Source organism: Musca domestica, unplaced genomic scaffold (genome assembly GCF_030504385.1).
Source record: "Musca domestica strain aabys unplaced genomic scaffold, Musca_domestica.polishedcontigs.V.1.1 2, whole genome shotgun sequence".
In the NCBI taxonomy this organism is placed as follows: domain Eukaryota; kingdom Metazoa; phylum Arthropoda; class Insecta; order Diptera; family Muscidae; genus Musca; species Musca domestica.
Window position 1 is genome coordinate 42,609,585 of NW_026712249.1, and position 19,205 is coordinate 42,628,789.

The following is a 19,205-nucleotide window of genomic DNA, read 5'->3' on the forward strand; positions in this document are numbered from 1 at the left end:
CAACCTAAGGTCGCTCTCCGCTCGTATTAATCGACCGTGGCATCAGAATAAATGCCGAATATTATCGCGAAAATATTCTGGAAGGCAAGGCACCAGACCTTGGACATTCCAACAGGACATCGCACTCAGCACGCACCACCCAAGGGTCGTTATAAAATGAGGTCCCTCGCTTCATTCATTTCCAGTGTCGATCACGATCGAATGGGTCAAAATACCGGACCGATATTGTCAAATTTCTCACCAAACCTAGCACTGAGGCAAATATTAGGATTTGCAAAGTTGGAGCAAAATCGGATTATCGTTCCTCTTCCTGTGCAGAAAATCCTCTTGTGGGGTGGTACCAGAAGGAGTAGACCGATATATTCCATCTTCACACCAGACCTTGGGTTAATAAAAATATTGGAATGTGTGAAATTTGAAGACAATCAGACTCTTACATCACACATTATAAAAGTTGTAATTATTCAAAATTTAAACCCTTTGTGCAAGATGTACTTGATAGAGTGGACCGATATTGTCCATTTTCGCACCTGACCTAGAACTGATGCAAATATTTGGATTTGCAAAGTTTGATCAAAATCGAATTAACCTTTCTATTTCTGTGCAGTAAATTATTTTCTTTGAAAATTATAACATTTTGTGGGAGAGGTACCAGAAGGAGTGGACCGATATTGACCATCTCCGAGCTCGATCTAAGTTTGACAAAAATATTACGATGTACCCAGTTTGGACCAAATCAGATACTCCCTTCGAGAGTTATCGTGCGCACCAGCTAGCCAGACGGACGGACGGACATCGATAGATCGATTCCAAATGTCCTGAAACGGATTTGGTCCAAAGAGACCTAGGGTCTAAAACCGTTATTTGAGTGAGGTACATTTTGGCAGTATCAAATGATAGTTCGAACCCTTTTAGTACGAATTTCCAAAACCCTGTCTTATCACCTGCCTAGGCTCCAAGAGTGACCCTAGTGCAAAATTTCAAGATTCTTGCTTCAGCCGTCGGTTCAGTCGGTTATATTTATTTAGATTTAGACTTTCGACGTCTTCTACGACCCATAGTAGAATTTTATTTCAAATAAATGGTAGATTTTACCCCTCTACCACAATTTTCGCCCTCTATTTAGATTACTTAGCAATGTAAACTTTCAAATCGTCGATTCATGTGTTTTTTATTTTTAGTTCTTCTTTAATAAAATACTAGTTATTTTTTGTGTTGTACAGTATTATTGTAAATTTAAAAATGCAACTTATGGTGGAGGGTAAAGAAATTAATTCCCATGTTTATTGACGATCATTTTTTCAAGTTTTGGGGTGTTTATTTAGCTTATCTTAAAACAGCTTTTCCTGAAACCCGTTTTAATACATACACTCCAAACTTGACGAAGCCACAGTTTGAAAGGTACGTCATAACGCGTCATGTACATGAAGAACAGTGACTGGATTGAAATGCCCTGAGCTATGAAATAGAGATACAACAAAAAACACACACAAAACAATGGATCGCTTGACCAAGCAAATGGGGTTGAGAAATTTTTGTGTAGCTATGCTTGCCATTTGCTGTTGTTGTTTTTTTCTAATTACCTACTTTTTTTTTGGTCGTTTGTCATTACTGACAACTTGTATTTGAATGGTTATAATTCGCATATGCTTTTTTCAAATGTACTTTGTACAAATAGCTATTGAAATGTTGTAGCTGCCGGACGGTTAGTCTCCTCTCTGATGAAACGGTTGGTCACATCCCATCAATTGTGACAAAATATACTTGTGAATTAATATTACTCTTAAGAATATTTACTCTAAGTTTCCATTCGTGGAAAACCCAAAACCCCCCTCCCAAAAAAATCTTATCAAAAACACAAAAAGAAAAACTTCATATCTCGATCACTTTCCTATCCCATTAGAAATGCGATCACTAAAAAGATACTTTCGCGAATTCCCTTTCCGCAAAAAGAGGGATATTCCCACAAACAGCAGAGGAGAGTCTGTGATCGTCTTTTTTATATTATCTCTTCTCTTGGCGGTATAAATTAATGTATGAATAAAATTATTAAGTAAGTAATTATATAATTATTTAAAATAAAAATATATATAAATAAATAATGATTATAAAAAGGAAAGATCTTCTATATGGAGAGGGCCTGTCTTTTAAGAAGAAAACATCTTCTGTGTGTGAATGTCCTCATCTATGTTAAAAATACCTTTTCTATCAAGGGTCCAACAGAACATTGAGTCCTTAAAATAATAAAAATATCGTTTTTATACCCCATACCACATAGGGGTGCATTTGTTTGTAAGATGGAGAAGGAAGCGAGATAGACCGATAGTTACTTTTGAGGATCTTCATAGAATCACCTTCGGAGTCGATTTATGCATGTCAGTCCGTCCGTCCGTCTATGTATTCTTGTGAAAAAATGCAGGTCGCAGTATTATCCGATTGAGATGAAATTTTGTAAACAATATTTGTTTGGCCCAAGGACGAACCCTATTGAAATTGGATCAGCTTGCATATATCTTCAACCGATGTCAGGTTAATTGTGCGTCAAATGGCTAATATAAGTCCACACGACCTTTATTTTGGTACAACCAATTGAACTCAGTCCAAAAGCAAGTATATAAAATTTCGAGAAAATCGATTCAGATTTAGCTTTAGCTTCCATATATATGTTTCATCCGATTTGCTCTTTGAGTATCTCACATTCGTAATATGAACTCCACATGAATGATATTTCATACCAGAAATCAGATACAGCTCAGAAACCCCTCTGCCTATTTTTATCAAGATCGGTTCAGATTTTGAGGTAAAAAAACTGCAACTAAGTCAAACGCCATAATTTTTACATTTTTTAAATTTTATTGAATGAAAGCAAAAAATGTCGGAATTAGCATCAAATTTTAGAATAAGTTTAGATTTATTCGAATTGGTCACATTTGGCACGAATTATGGCCTTCAAACGGCCAATGAAACACGCTGCGAATCTTGCTCTGCGGTATTTTGGTCCATTCCCGGCGAAGCGCTTGCTTGAGGTGATCGACACTTTGGTATTTTGTAGTGCCAACCTTGCTTTCCAAAATACTTCAGACACAATAGTCCAACGGACTGGTATCCGGAGATTTTGGTGGCCATTGTGCGCTGGAAATGAAGCAAGGAACCTTATTTTGTAACCATACTTGGGTGGCGCGTGCTGAGTGCGATGATGCTGAGTCCTGTTGGAATGTCCAAGGTGCGCGGGCAAATGTTTGCGTGCCCAAGGCTTTAATACACCCTCCAGAATATTTTCGCGATAATATTTATGCTGATGCCACGGTCGATTAATACGAGCGGAGAGCGACCATCGGCTGTTATGACGGTCCACAACATCACCATGACCGGCGCTTGAGTTCTGGTTACCAACCGAAGGTGCACATTTTCAGCTGACCTCTTTGGCATGTAAACACGATCATTTTGTTTGTTTACAAACTGCTGGAGAACGAAAATTCGACAGTTCACCACTTTAGGCCAAGCAAAGCAACTCTTTAGCTCTTTTGAGCCTATTTTCTATCTGTTGCGGTGTAAGTTCTTGCACTTTTTGGAATTTCAATGGCTTTATCCCGAGCTCATGTTTCAATATTTGCCAAATGGATATATTTAGCTCAAGAACCATTTTTCGGCCACTGCGACGCGGGTTTCGATCAAGTCGCTTCTTTACTTTTTGAACCATTTCTGCTGATGTTGCTGTTTTCTTCCATCCACTGCCTTGACGTCGGGCTACGCTACCAGTAGCATGGTAACAAGCGATGGTACAAGACACAAAATTTTTATTCACATTTAAATGCTGGAGTGCTCTAATGATAGCCTTTTGTGGTTTTCCAGCCAAATATATAGATCACACTATCACGTCTGAATTCCATCACGAATAACTTTTTTTCTGGAAAACTTTCACCAAAATGCTTTTGTACGCTTGTAAACAATATAATAAGCAGTCAATGGAAAAATTTTAACAGCTGTCGGACGAGTGGTTTTGAAATGACAGCAGTCTGAAGTTGGTTGCAGTTTTTTCATCTCAGCCTGTATATTTTCAATCGATTTCGGGTTAATTGTGCACCAAATGGCTAATATCTGTTCAAATGAATTTAAGCATATCCGACCGAATTCAACCTAGAAGCAAGTACATAAAATTTCGAGAAAATCGGTTCAGATAAAGCTATAGCTCCCATGTATGTTTCATCCGATTTGGCCTTTAAGTCCCTCACATTCGTAATATGCTCTCCACAAGAATGATATTTGGTACCAGATACATCCCAGAAACTTCTCTGCCAAATTTTTATCAAGATCGATTCAGGCTTGGATATAGCTCCCATATAAATCCTTAATCCGATTTCAGGTTTATTGTGGAAATAATGGCTAATATCATCCCAAATAGAGTGAATTTGGGACGTACGTTTCCATTCGGTGGAACTCTGATCCGATATATATATATATTTTAATAATCCTTCTCGAAGTGATGTCTCCGTGAAAATTTGGTGAAAATCGATTAAGAATTGGATATGCCTCCCATATATTAGCTCCCTCTGAAGCCAAATTATAACTGATCTAAAGCCAAAGGTCGATAGATGGTATGATCTACTTCAAATAAATTATTTTGTTACGGGGGCTCTACTAAATAGGTATAGTGGTGTAGGGTATAATATAGTCGGCACAGCCCGACTTTTGACTTTTCATTACTGCTTTAAACTGCATTTTTTAAAATTTGTATAAATAATTAAATTAAATAAAAAGAATAAATATTTTGTTTAATTCCTTTTGCCAAACTCTGCTGCAGATTTAATAGTGAAAATATTTCCTTTTACGCGGTTACACGATTTCCTGTTACACCAACCAACGAACGAATGAACGAACCCAAGCCGGCTGTCAGGCATTTGCATAATTACTCGTTCGTTCGCCCGTTTGGTAGTCCGCCCCGCCGTTCTTCTACTAACTTAAGCCCGTAGTCGTATTTAAGGGTTTTGCGTTTTGTCTGTTGTTTGCTTTCTTTATCAACTTTTTAATATTTAATTATCTCTGTTAAGTTTTAATAAACTGCTGTGACGGTTGCGTTAATGCTGCTGCTGCCGCCGCTTCGGCAGATATCAGCTTCATTGGCATCGTTCTGACTTGCTGTTTTTATTTAAATTAATTAAGATTTAATTAGCCTTTGTACGTTTTTTTGTTGTTGATGGCTCTCCTTCGATCCAAAATAACTTTATTAATTTATTTACACTTAACAAACGCTTGATTTTTCTTAAAGGGAATAAATTTGATGAGATTTTTCTATGAAATAAAATTTCGGAAAATAAATATTACGTTGAAAATTATTTGTAACAAAATGTATATAAAATTATATATATTTTTAAATATTTTTTTTTTGAGAATTTTAATTGTGTCGTCTAGCCATGGATTTAATTCAGATGATGCAAAATTACCTTTTTCGGACATATTTTTGTAGATTTTTATTAGTATTTGGATGATTGATGCTGTGAATTGAAAATTTTTAATCAATAATAAAAATCAGTAAATAAATGACCTTTATAAGCGATCTTAAGTCAAAGGTGTACCTCATTTATTATTAAATAATATATGAGTGACAATTTTCCATAAAGTCTTTAAAAATTACCTTTAAGACTTTTTAAGGACTACCAAAAAATGCAATAAATATACGATTTTTATACGGTAAGAAATTAGAAATTCATATAAAAAAAATAGAGGAAAAAATAAAAATATTGAAATAATTAAAAAAAATTAATTCAAATATTTTCCAAAAAAGATTTTTTGAAAAATATTTTTAAAAATCCTCAATTTTTTCGCCAGGAGTACCTACAAAAAAGTTTAAATGTTTTTTTTTTTGTACCGGAGGATAATCGGATTTTTTTACCAATCCATAATTTTCAGAAGGCCGGAAGATAATGGGACATTTTTTTAAGCAATCCATAATTTTTTATTATTCTTAAAATTCTATATTATTTTTAAAATGCTATAATTCTTTGCCAAAAGACCTTTATAAAAATAATTTTAGGAAATTCTCGACATTTCACTATAACTGGCAATTGAAAAGATATTTTTTTTTTGCTGTAAGTTCGACCGGGCCGATATTTGAATACCCTCCACCATTTGGAATGATTTTGGCAATTTTAAAAAAATGAAAATTCTCTTAGAATCTTAAAAATACCGAATGTAGCCGTTATATTAGGATCTATACGTCGACCTGCATAGGCAACTTTTGTCATAAATCATTACAATATTCAAATGCGAAACTTGAATAACAAGAATCAGTGAATAATGTAGCAAAAATCATCAAAATACCGAATATAGGATAGGCCAATTTTCTGTCACAGGCTGTAATACCTGTGATCTGATCTGCACAGACAATTTTCTATCTTAGGCTGTAGTATCCGTTACGAACTTCAAATACCGAATTCGAAACAATTCCGGTGATTAATGTCGCTAAAATAATCAAAATACCGAATATAGGAAGATACCGTTATATGGGGGCTATACGAAGACGTGGACCGGCACATACAATTTTCAGTCGTAGGCTGTAGTATCCATTACGAACTTCAAATACCAAATTTGAAACATTTAAGGCGAATAAAGTCGCTTAAATCACTAAAATACCGAAACAAGGGAGGTACCATTATATGGGGGCTACACCAAAACGTGGACCTACATGACTCATTTTCAACACCAAAAGTCCTGCAGATATAATACATAGTTGAGTAAAATTTTATCAACCTACTTCGTTTCGTTCGGAAGCTGCATCTCTAAATCGACATAGATCGGTTCATATATTTTATGCTGATCAAGAATATATATATATATATATATATATATATATATATACTTTGCAGGGTCTAAAAAGGTGGAGGGTATAAAGATACTTCAAAACTATTTTTGAATATCCAAAATTTTATAGAACTTAAATAAACCTTGGAAGTATTTAAAATAATCAACAGATTCTAGACCCAGAAGACCTTGAAAAAAGTTTAAAATATCCACAAATATTTTTCGCGGTTGGCCTTATCAATAGATTTAAAACTAAATAAAATAAAAACCTTGAAACAATATTAAAAAAAACGAAATTTTTTGTTTTGAGAAAACCCCGGAAAAGTATTGTTAAATTCCCTCGAATTTTTTTCTCGGAAGGCTATGAAAAAATTAAAAAACCATATTTTGTCCCGCGAGATCTTTGAAAACGATTTTTCAAAATCAATCGGATGAAGATGTATATGGAAGCTATATACAAACCGATCTCAATAAAATTTGGCAGAGATATTTTCGAGCTATAGCTATTTCTGCACAGATTTTCAACAACATTTGAAACACTTGCTTTAAGGCCAAATTTCGTAGGAAGTGGCCAAATTCAGTCCATTTGGGTTGATATTAGCCATTTGGTGCACAATAAACTTGATATCGGATAATGATATAAATGGGAGCTATATCCAAATCTGATCCGATCTCGATAAAATTTGACAGAGGTATTTTTGGCCCCATAAGTTATCTTGTACCGAAGATCATTCCTGTGGAGTGCATATTACGCATGTGAGAGGCTTAAAGTCCCAAATCGGATGAAAAATATATATGGGAGCTATGGCTATATTTGAACCGATTTTCACCAAATTTGATGTACTTGTTTCTAGACTGAATTTGGTCGGATGTGCCAAAATTCAGGTCATTTGGATTGATATTGGCTATTTGCACAATTAACCCGAAATCAGTTGAATATATATATTGGACCAATATCTTAATTTGAACCGATTCTCAACAATATTAATAGGCTTCCTCCTTGGGCCAAACAAATCTTAAAATTTCATCTCAATCGGTTAATAAGTGATTCTATGAAGATCCTCAAAAGTAACTATGGGTCTATCTCGCTTCCTTCGCCATGTTACAAACAAATGCACAAATACATAATACCATTACAACTATGTGCATAAATATTAAAAGTTAAAAAAATACGTAAAAAAGCAAAAAAAGAAAAAAACGATCACAACTCTTCTCTACTGTTTTTTGGAAGTTTGGAGCTTCTTGGTTTTTTGTTTTGGTGTTTTTTGAAGATTTTTTTATGTTTTGTTTGATATTTTTTTTGAGGCTTTCCATGTGAGAAAGAAATATGTATATTCTTAGAATACTACTACTGTGTGTGTAATAACATACAAGTATATTTTGTCACAATTAATGGAAGTGTGACCAACCGTTTCGAACAGAGAGAAGACGAACCGCAGCGAACAACTTAAACAATTTTCATTTATGCGAACAAATTTTGAAAAATGCATATGAGAATTATAAGCAACGATGGAAGTAATACCCTATTTCAGAAATAAAAAATTACACAAAACAAACAAACAAATAATAAAAAAACATGGTGGGGAATATCGCGTTACTAAGCGATTCGCCACCACCATTCTCATTCATTGGTTTTAATAGATTGTTTTGTGCTTTTGCTTTGTTGGAGCTTTTTGTTGTGTTGTGTGTTTTGTAGCTTCTTGGGTGGATGGCACTCACAGCCGTAAAGCGGGGAAACAATCGACAATGAGTCAGTCAGTCATAAGATACAAATTTGGATGTTTGTATAAACAAACCAGTTTGTCCAATTGTTGCATACATACCTACTTATTTGTGAATACTCTGTGAGTGCTGGAAGAAATTATGACACTGGAATAGTTTTAATTGTTAACTATTGGCACTTGGCCTTCCATTTTGAGTTCCTCCACCATGAAGGTAGAAAAACATTTGAATATACAGTGTGAGATAAAAAACTGCAACAAAGTCAAAGTTATTGAATAAAAGCAAAAAATGTCGGAAATAGCATCAAATTTTAAAATTAGTTTAGATTTGTTCGAATTGGTCACCTTTGCCACGAATTGTAGCCTTCAAACGGCCAATAAAACCGTCACACTCTGCCCGAATGTTGCTCTGCGGTATTTTGGGCATTCTCGGCGAAGCGCTTAGTGCCAACCTTGCTTTCTAAAGTACTCCAGACACAACAGTTCAACAGATTGGTATCCGGAGATTTTGGTGGCCATTGAAATGGAAATGAATCAAGAAACCTCATTTTGTAACCATTCCTGGGTGGCGCGTGCTAAGTGCGACGGTGCTGAGTCCTGTTGGAATGTCCAAGGTCTGCGGCTAAAATGTTTGCGTGCCCAAGGCTTTAATACACCCTCCAGATTAATTTCGCGATCATATACGGCATTTATTCCGATGCCACGGTCAATTAATACGAGCGGAGAGCGACCACCGGCTGTTATGGCGGCCCACATCATCACCATGGCCTGTGCTTGAGTTCTGGTGGCCAACCGAAGGTGCACATTTTCAGCTGACCTCTTTGGCTAGTAAACACGATCATTTTGTTTGTTTACAAACTGCTGGACAAAGAAAGTTTTCTCATCGGAGAAAACCAAATTCGGCAGTTCACCACTTTCGGCCGCGAATCAACTCTTTAGCTCTTTTCAGTTTATTTTCTTTCTGTTGCGGTGTAAGTTCTTGCACTTTTTAGAATTTCAATGGCTTTACCCGATTTCTTTTTTCAGTATTTCCCCAATGGAATATTGCGATATGTTCAGCTCACGAGTCATTTTTCGGCCACTGCGACGCGGGTTTCGATCAAGACGCTTCGTTACTTTTCAAACCATTTCTGCTAATGTTGCTTTTGTCTTCCGTCCACTTCCTTGATGTCGGGCTACTCTACCAGTATCACGGTAACGAGCGATGGTACGAAACACAAAAAATTTATTAACATTTAAATGCTGGATTGCTCTAACGATAGCCATTTGTGCTTTTCCAGCCAAATATAAAGAACTCACACTATCACGTTTGAATTCCATCACGAATAACTTTTTTTCTGGAAAATTCTCAACAAAATGCTTTTGTACGCTTGTAAACAATATAATGAGCTGTCACTCGAATAATTTTAACAGCTGTCGTACAAGTGATTTAGAATTGACAGCAGTCTGACGTTGGTTGCAGTTTTTTCATCTCACCCTTCAACCAATTTTGGGTTGTTTGCGCACCAATATCAGTACAAATGAACTGAATTTTAGCACACCCGACCGAAATCAGTCTGCTTCTCGACTGAATTTGTCGGATGTGACAAAATAGTACATCTAATTTGTTGAAAATCGGTTCAAATATCATATTGCATCAAATTCTATCGAGATCGGATCAGATTTGAATATTGCTCTCATGTATATCTTTATCCAATATCAGGTTTATTGTGCACCAAATCGCTAATATCAGCCCAAATGAACTGAATATAGGCAAATCCGACTGAATTAATCCTAGAAACAAGTGAATCTAATTTGGTGAAAATTGGTTAAGATATAACTATAGCTGTCATATTTATGTTTTATTCAATTTGGGGTTTTGAGACCCTCACATGCGTAATATGCACTCAACAACAGTTATCTTTGGTACCAGATATCCGAGACAGCTCAGAAATGAATGCCTAAAATTTTGTGAAGATCGGTTCAGATTTGGACATACCTCCCATATATATCTTTATACGATTTCAGGGTTTACGTGCACTAAATGGTTAATATCAGCCCAAATGGTTAAGTCTAGAAGAAAATACATCAAATTTGGGGATAATCGGTTCAGATATAGCTATAGCTCCCATATATATGTTTCATCCGATTAGGGGTTTGAGTCACTTACATGCGTAACATGCCCTCCACAATAATGATATGTGATACCGAACATCAGATACAGCTTGGCAGACACCTCTATCAAATTGTATCGAGATCGGTTCAGGTTTTTATATAGCTTCGATATACATCTTCATCCAATTGTACTGTTTTGCTCACCATATATGTAATGTCAGGCCAAATTAAATAGATTTTTTCATATTCAACAGAATTTTACCATTTGGTGAAAATCGGTCCGGTATATCTATTGCTCCAAGAAATATTTTTTAATATAATCCTTACCAAAGTCATATCATGCATTATACAGCAATGTTATTTGGTTCATATGTGGTATGATCTACTTCGCAAAAATTCCCAATATAATTTTTTTTTGTTACGAGAACTCTACTAAATACGCATAGTGGTGTAAGGTATCATATAGTCGGCCGCGTCCAACTCTTGACCTTTCCTTACTAGTTTTTTTTTGGTTTTTTGGAACATTGATGCTGATATTTTTTTGATATAGAGTGAATATACGGATTTCTTTGGTGACATATAGCAAAATTTGATGAAGACTATTTTTGCCGTTGACGTCATTCCACAAAATTTTTCCCGGGGTTCTTGAAAAAATTGAACCGATATCAACGTACACAAAACTTACTGCATTTCAAAGAGTAAATAAAAATTCCAAACGGATTTCAAAATTCGAAAGGATATTTTCGTGTTTTACTACAAAATGGTGCCCACATATGGTTATATTTCCTTGATTTATATATGTGTAATTTCCTTTATTTACAAAATGAAATAAATTAAAATGAATAACCACTTCTTGTCGAAATTCGCATTTTCCACAGGGAATTTTTTTCTTGTTCGCCTTTTAAATCTCTATTTCGTCTGACGATTTTTTTTATTCAGCTATGATTTTTTGATTATCTTTGTTTTGTCTGTTCATTTGTGTTGTTAGTTTTAACCAACAGATTTGGTTTTGAAAACAGATTTAGGAACAGATTTTGCAAACGAATTGTAATCATTGTTTGCATTGCCAAGAAAATGTCACTGGCGAACAGAATCTTGTAAACGTTACTTGGCCTTGGCTTATCATTTACTTTTTTTTTAGAAATTGATATCATGGATCAACTGAATGACAAAAGTTTGTTTATATTTTTGTTAGAAAGTCTGAATGCATTTGCTAAGATTATGGAAAAGAAACGAAAGAGGTTTGCAGTTACTGCAAGAAATTAAAGAAGACATTTAGTCCGATTTATTTTTCTTGTGGCTAGCAGAAAATTTGAAAATCTTGTTTCGAAATATGTTTTGGAAATATGACTACTTTATTCCCCAGAAATATTGGGTGAGGATCGGACGATAATTGCAACTTGTGTTGTAAGGTGAAAAATTATTACAAAATATACACTTCAATATTATAAGTTAAATTGGAAAAATCGCATGCGATAAAAAATATGAAAATATAAAAAAATGTCACAAAATACTACAAAATCTATATTAACATCATTATTGGCATCTTTTTATGCCATTTTTTTAGATTTTATCCTTTTATGCCAAGAGGGCATTCTGAATTGAAAAAATTTGTCGAAATTGGTACAGCCATTCTTGAGATATAAAAGAGTTCTAGCTAACATCCCCTTCCTTTGTATATACACGTTGTATATATTTCGCTATATATGTCCGATATATTAACTATCGGCATCGACGTAACGGTCAGAATTGATCAGTTCGTCTATTTATGATTTTGCCGGGATTAAAAGTATTCGCGATTTAATAGACAATTTAACTTTTGTTTAACATATAATACCCCCTACACATAGTGTTGTAGGGTATAAAAATCGGAAATATGAGCAAGCGAAAACTCCACTTTAAAATTTTAAATCTGTTCCTACAGTTCAAGTTAGGTCTTCATTTGATACTGCCAAACCGTGCCTCATCGAAATAACGGGTTTAGACTCTCTTTGGACCAAATCCGTTTCAGGACATGTGGAGTCGATCTAGTGACGTCCGTCCGTCTGTTTATCTGTCTGGTGCGCAAGATAACTCTCGAAGGGTGTATCCGATTTGATCCGAACTTGGAACATCGCAATATTATTGTCAAACTTAGATCGAGTTTGGAGATGGACAATATCGATCCACTCCTTCTGGTACCTCCGCCACAAAAGGTCGAAATTGTGAAAAGAAAATACTTTGCTGCAGAGAAAGAGAAAGAATTATCCGATTTTGGTCTAACTTTGCGAATCCTAATATTTGCATCAGTGCTACGTCAGGTGCGAAAATGTATAATATCGGTCCATTCCTCTAAGTACCCAAAAAAGGGTCCAAATTTTGAATAATTATAACTTTTATAATATGTGATGTAACAGTTCAATTGTCTTCAAATCTTGTCTTTCCACAATATTTTTATTAGCTCAAGGACTGGTGTGAAGATGGAATACATAGGTCCACTCCTTCTAGTACCTCCCTCGCAAGGGGTCAACATTTTGAGAATCCATGAAGCTCATAAAACGGGAAATTAACAACCGATTCCATTCAGACTTGGTACATCTCAATATTTCTATCCACAAAAGGTTTTTTTAAATTGTAGAGATCGGCCCATTTCTTCTGGTACCTCCCCCACAAGGGCTCAAAAATTTGAATAACCAAGACCAAGATAGCAAAATCCGAAATAAGCATCCGGTTCTCTTTATATGTCACAAATCCCATTATTTTTACTAATACAAGATCCTTCACTCCATCAATCAATTTCAAGATTCTAGCTTCAGCTGTTTCGTTTGGGTGTTAATTTTCAGTCGCTCAGTTATTTTATTATTCTCTTATTTATATACACGCAGAGAAAAAATATTTTTCACTATGGTTGCAGAAACCATAACTATTGTTGCCACAACTTTTATATGTTTGTAGCAAACATGTGAATTGCATATTTGAAAATACTATGTTCCCTGCAACCATAATTTCCAAAATTTAAATCGAATTTTTGTAATATGATAAAAATAATTTACAATACCAATGGTCTTCACAATCATGTTGCTAATAAATTTACAATACATTTTGTAGAATTTTAAAATAATATTGTAAATTGTATGCGCTTGAGAGCTGAGCGTGTCAAAACATGTTAGTTTGATTGGAGAGTTCGAAGAAGTACTACGTGCGTAAATTTAAGAGTGATATAAAAGTGAACATTTAAAAGTTTTACTTAATACAATAAATATTAAAGAGTCATAAAATAATGACACATGCTATCTATAAATACAATAAAAATAAAGTGAGTTTATTTCGCGTTCGCTTACAACTATTTTGAATGTGACTTTTTCTGAAAAAGAAAAGTAAAAGTTCTATTTAATGGCAAAAAATAATTAAGAGTACATATATGTAACTAAGTCACTGTAATACAATTAGCTTCAAGGAAAAGTACAACATTGAAAATGTATAAAACACGTGTTTTCAGAAAATTCAAAACATGTGCACTTTTTAATATATATTTGTTTAGTTCGAAAATACATATTTTCAATTTTAACAATATATATTTTCAATTTTAACAATACATATTTTCAAATTTAACAATACATATTTTCAAATTTAACAATATATATTTTCAAACTAAGAATATATATTGTCCAATTTTAAAATATGTATTTTAAAAAATTACAATATCTTGTTTTGGATTGAAAATATGTATTGTTAAAGTTTACAATATTTTGTGTTGAGTGTTGTGATCCCGTTATATTTCGGAGCATTTGCATTAGCTTCTGCATTCACTGCCTCTCGCTAGTTTTTGTTTGGCATTCAGAGAAGACGGATCACAAAAAAAGAAAAAAATGAATTCACGTAAATTGTTGAAAACAACATTCCAAAACAAAAAAGAAATAGTTTCAGTGGTTTTTGATGGAATTAATGACTACGATTTGTTTATAAATAAAGGTAAAAGATGTATAAAAAGTGTTAATATTGTGAAAGTTCTAATTAATCATGCAGTGACTAATAAAAAATATTAAGTGAAAAACTCTATAAACAATTTAAAGAATTATGTTAATTATTTGTTTTATACATCTCATATAAAAGTGCAATACTCAAAAAAAAGAACAGAAAAATGTTCAGTCGTACGCTTTAACACATTTCATGTTTTTGGTTGTTTGTTTTGTGTGAATCATCTCATCATGAAAAGGTTGGGTGGTTGAACACACAAAACAAACAAAGCATAGAGAGAAGTAAAGAGATTATCGTTTTGGGGAAAATGTTTTTAGTGCAAAATTGAACGTGAATATTGGGAACATTGAAGGTTCATGGACATTGATGTGATTTTTAAAATTGACATATTATTTTATTATTAAATAATTTTTAATAAAATATTTAACCATCTTTATTTATTATAGTAAAGGAAACCTATAATATTCCATCAACTGAAGAAGTTCAAATTTTTAACAAGAAATTTTTAATAAAACCAAACATATTCACCGATTTGGTGGAACAGTATCTATCGTCAACGGATTTTATATTGGACGTAAATTTAATGAGTATCCACAAATTAAATATATTTAAAGTTGTGGTCACGTAATTAGAACATGAACTGTGGTAAGCATTTTTTGAAGTGTTTAAAAAAAAAAATAATAATTCTGAGCTCTTAGATATACTAATTTTTTTTTTCATCTGTAAACTATTTTCAAAAAAAGCAGTAAAGTAAATATTTCCACGTTATTTTATAAAAACTTTTATTTATTAAAAATTGCATAAAATAATTTTCTATTTTCACACTAAACCTCTTAAGTGCAGTATATCTAAGTGTTCAGAATTATATTATTTTTAAAAAATACTTCAAAGAATGTTCACCACAGTTCATGTTCTAATTAGGTGACCACCATTGTATATGTATGTAAATATAATGTGTAATTTCTAAACTAATTTTCGTTGTAGATGATAATTCTTCTTATTCCACCTCAGACTCGAATGATGAATTGGAATCACAGGCTTCCAGTTCACAAAATATAATATTTGGAAGTACACAGCCTTAGGTTATTAGAACTTTAACATGTATAACCGATGATATTTTTAACCAAAGCCAGGGGAATATTTTTATTGACAAAAATGCTTATCCTTCTGTTCCATCAACGGAGGTATGTAAAAATGTTTCTTAATTTAAAATCTTTTCAGTCATTATTAACCCCTTTTTATTCCCGAAGGAAATAAAAGAATATCCTGAAATTAAGCAATTATTGCAATGTAATAGTCTGCAAAATAAGGATAGAACAATTATAGCAAAGAGTATAGTGTCAAATATCCTGAGCCAAAATGTGAATAGACGGTATGTAAATCCTAAACACTTAACAATTTGTTTATATTCAGAGATTCTTTTTCAATTTGCAGTTTATATAAAGATGATTTGTTACAACTTTCCCGATCAATAATAGAAGTATTTCCATCGGAAGTTAGAGAAACTTATTACGTACCCTTTACAAAAGGTCATTTGGCAAAGGGTAAATTGTTTGACGCATACAATAATAAGAGAACACAATTAAGTGCAGCAGGACTGATAAATAGACGTGAAAACGTGAAAAAGAAATGTGAGTATGCTTAAATATAAGAATATTTATATGTTTTGAAAAACAATACGTTCTTTTAGCAAATCATACGCAATTGTCGGAAGATCACGAAACTGGCATATCAGCAGATGAATTGAAAATTCTTGAAACAACGAATGTAGATTGGAACAAAACAAGAGAACTTTGGATTAAATCTCATTCCTATCGACAAAACGAATTACAAAACAACGAGTTAAGTACTATTGACTATATACAAAAATACAACATTCATCTTAATGAGAACTTTCATGAATTGGTAAGTCTTTGAATTATTAATATTATGTAAATTTCGATTAATATTGTTCATATACTTCTCGCCTATGTAACAGCTCTAATAATAAAATTAATCTCCTGAAAACTATATACACAAAATATGAAGTTAAATTATTTGACTTTTTAATTAACTATTCAGATATTTTAGATGCTAAAATAAAATTAGGTCATTCTGTGGAAATGACCAGCGATACTTTCCGAAAATATAATATTTTGTCTACAGTACCATTGCGTGTCTTATCCAATCTTCAATACAATGAAATTTATTTTAAACCTGGAATGGTTATTCAAATTGGAGAATATGATGATAACATTCCATTATTTGGACTCATTATTCATATTTGTTGTTTCGACGATAGTTTTTTCCTGTGCGTTCAAAGACTTTTAACACATGGATTTGATTCGCACTACCATGCTTTTAGAGTAGAATATGAAAATGTTTTTCTTTCTGTCAATGTATTATATTTAGAATCAAATTATACGGGATATATTTGTACATCCAAAGAAGACTGCTTTTATATAAACTAAATGCAATTCCATTTTCGTAATATTAATAATTGTATACTATATGTTAGATTTAATATGTTAATTTATATTATTACCTGTAAAATTAAATAAAATTTGATTTAAAAACACTATCCAAGATGTTTTTAATAATATACATAATATTAAAAAGGTAGAGTATAAGAAATGGTTGGGGCAAACATATATATTGTAACTTTTTAAAATATATATTTTAAGGCCAAAAAAAAGTTTGGTAAAATCTTACCAATCAAATTATTGGGGCAAACAAGTAAATGGTTGGGGCAAACATATATATTGTAACTTTTTAAAAATATATATTTTCAGGCCAAAAAAAGTTTAGTAAAATCTTACCAATCAAATTATTGGGGCAAACAAGTAAATGGTTGGGGCAAACATATATATATTGTAACTTCTTAAAATATATATTTTCAGACCAAAAAAAAGTTTAGTAAAATCTTATCAATCAAATGATGGGGACAAACATGTAAATGGTTGCCGAAAACATATATATTGTAACTTTTTAAAAATATATATTTTCAGGCCAAGAAAACATTTGATAAAATCTTACCAATCAAATGATTGGGACAAACATGTAAATCGTTACAGAAAACATATATATTGTACCTTTTTAAAATATATATTTTCAGGCTAAAAGAACGTTTTATAAAATCTTACCAATCAAATGATTGGGACAACCATGAAACTGGTTGGGGCAAACATTTATATGTATACAGTTTACACAGCCTAACCAAAAACATGTTTGCAGCGGCAATATTACATAATAGAATCCAACCATATATTTACCGATCAAAAAATAATTAAGAGTACATATATGTAACTAAGTCACTGTAATACAATTAGCTTCAAGGAAAAGTACAACATTGAAAATGTATAAAACACGTGTTTTCAGAAAATTCAAAACATGTGCACTTTTTAATATATATTTGTTTAGTTCGAAAATACATATTTTCAATTTTAACAATATATATTTTCAATTTTAACAATACATATTTTCAAATTTAACAATACATATTTTCAAATTTAACAATATATATTTTCAAACTAAGAATATATATTGTCCAATTTTAAAATATGTATTTTAAAAAATTACAATATCTTGTTTTGGATTGAAAATATGTATTGTTAAAGTTTACAATATTTTGTGTTGAGTGTTGTGATCCCGTTATATTTCGGAGCATTTGCATTAGCTTCTGCATTCACTGCCTCTCGCTAGTTTTTGTTTGGCATTCAGAGAAGACGGATCACAAAAAAAGAAAAAAATGAATTCACGTAAATTGTTGAAAACAACATTCCAAAACAAAAAAGAAATAGTTTCAGTGGTTTTTGATGGAATTAATGACTACGATTTGTTTATAAATAAAGGTAAAAGATGTATAAAAAGTGTTAATATTGTGAAAGTTCTAATTAATCATGCAGTGACTAATAAAAAATATTAAGTGAAAAACTCTATAAACAATTTAAAGAATTATGTTAATTATTTGTTTTATACATCTCATATAAAAGTGCAATACTCAAAAAAAAGAACAGAAAAATGTTCAGTCGTACGCTTTAACACATTTCATGTTTTTGGTTGTTTGTTTTGTGTGAATCATCTCATCATGAAAAGGTTGGGTGGTTGAACACACAAAACAAACAAAGCATAGAGAGAAGTAAAGAGATTATCGTTTTGGGGAAAATGTTTTTAGTGCAAAATTGAACGTGAATATTGGGAACATTGAAGGTTCATGGACATTGATGTGATTTTTAAAATTGACATATTATTTTATTATTAAATAATTTTTAATAAAATATTTAACCATCTTTATTTATTATAGTAAAGGAAACCTATAATATTCCATCAACTGAAGAAGTTCAAATTTTTAACAAGAAATTTTTAATAAAACCAAACATATTCACCGATTTGGTGGAACAGTATCTATCGTCAACGGATTTTATATTGGACGTAAATTTAATGAGTATCCACAAATTAAATATATTTAAAGTTGTGGTCACGTAATTAGAACATGAACTGTGGTAAGCATTTTTTGAAGTGTTTAAAAAAAAAATAATAATTCTGAGCTCTTAGATATACTAATTTTTTTTTTCATCTGTAAACTATTTTCAAAAAAAGCAGTAAAGTAAATATTTCCACGTTATTTTATAAAAACTTTTATTTATTAAAAATTGC

At 32.4% G+C, this 19,205-nt stretch overlaps 1 protein-coding gene across 1 annotated transcript; it reads left to right on the plus strand.

The window, feature by feature from the left end:
- The first annotated feature begins 15,205 nt into the window (after window positions 1-15,205).
- On the plus strand, window positions 15,206-17,093 carry LOC131802218 (uncharacterized). Its single transcript, XM_059121984.1, has 7 exons — window positions 15,206-15,215; window positions 15,555-15,607; window positions 15,653-15,754; window positions 15,821-15,942; window positions 16,005-16,201; window positions 16,261-16,475; window positions 16,549-17,093. The coding sequence occupies exons 1-7, from the start codon at window positions 15,206-15,208 to the stop codon at window positions 16,552-16,554; spliced, it is 705 nt and encodes a 234-aa protein (XP_058977967.1). The 3' UTR covers window positions 16,555-17,093.
- The last annotated feature ends 2,112 nt before the right edge of the window (window positions 17,094-19,205 follow it).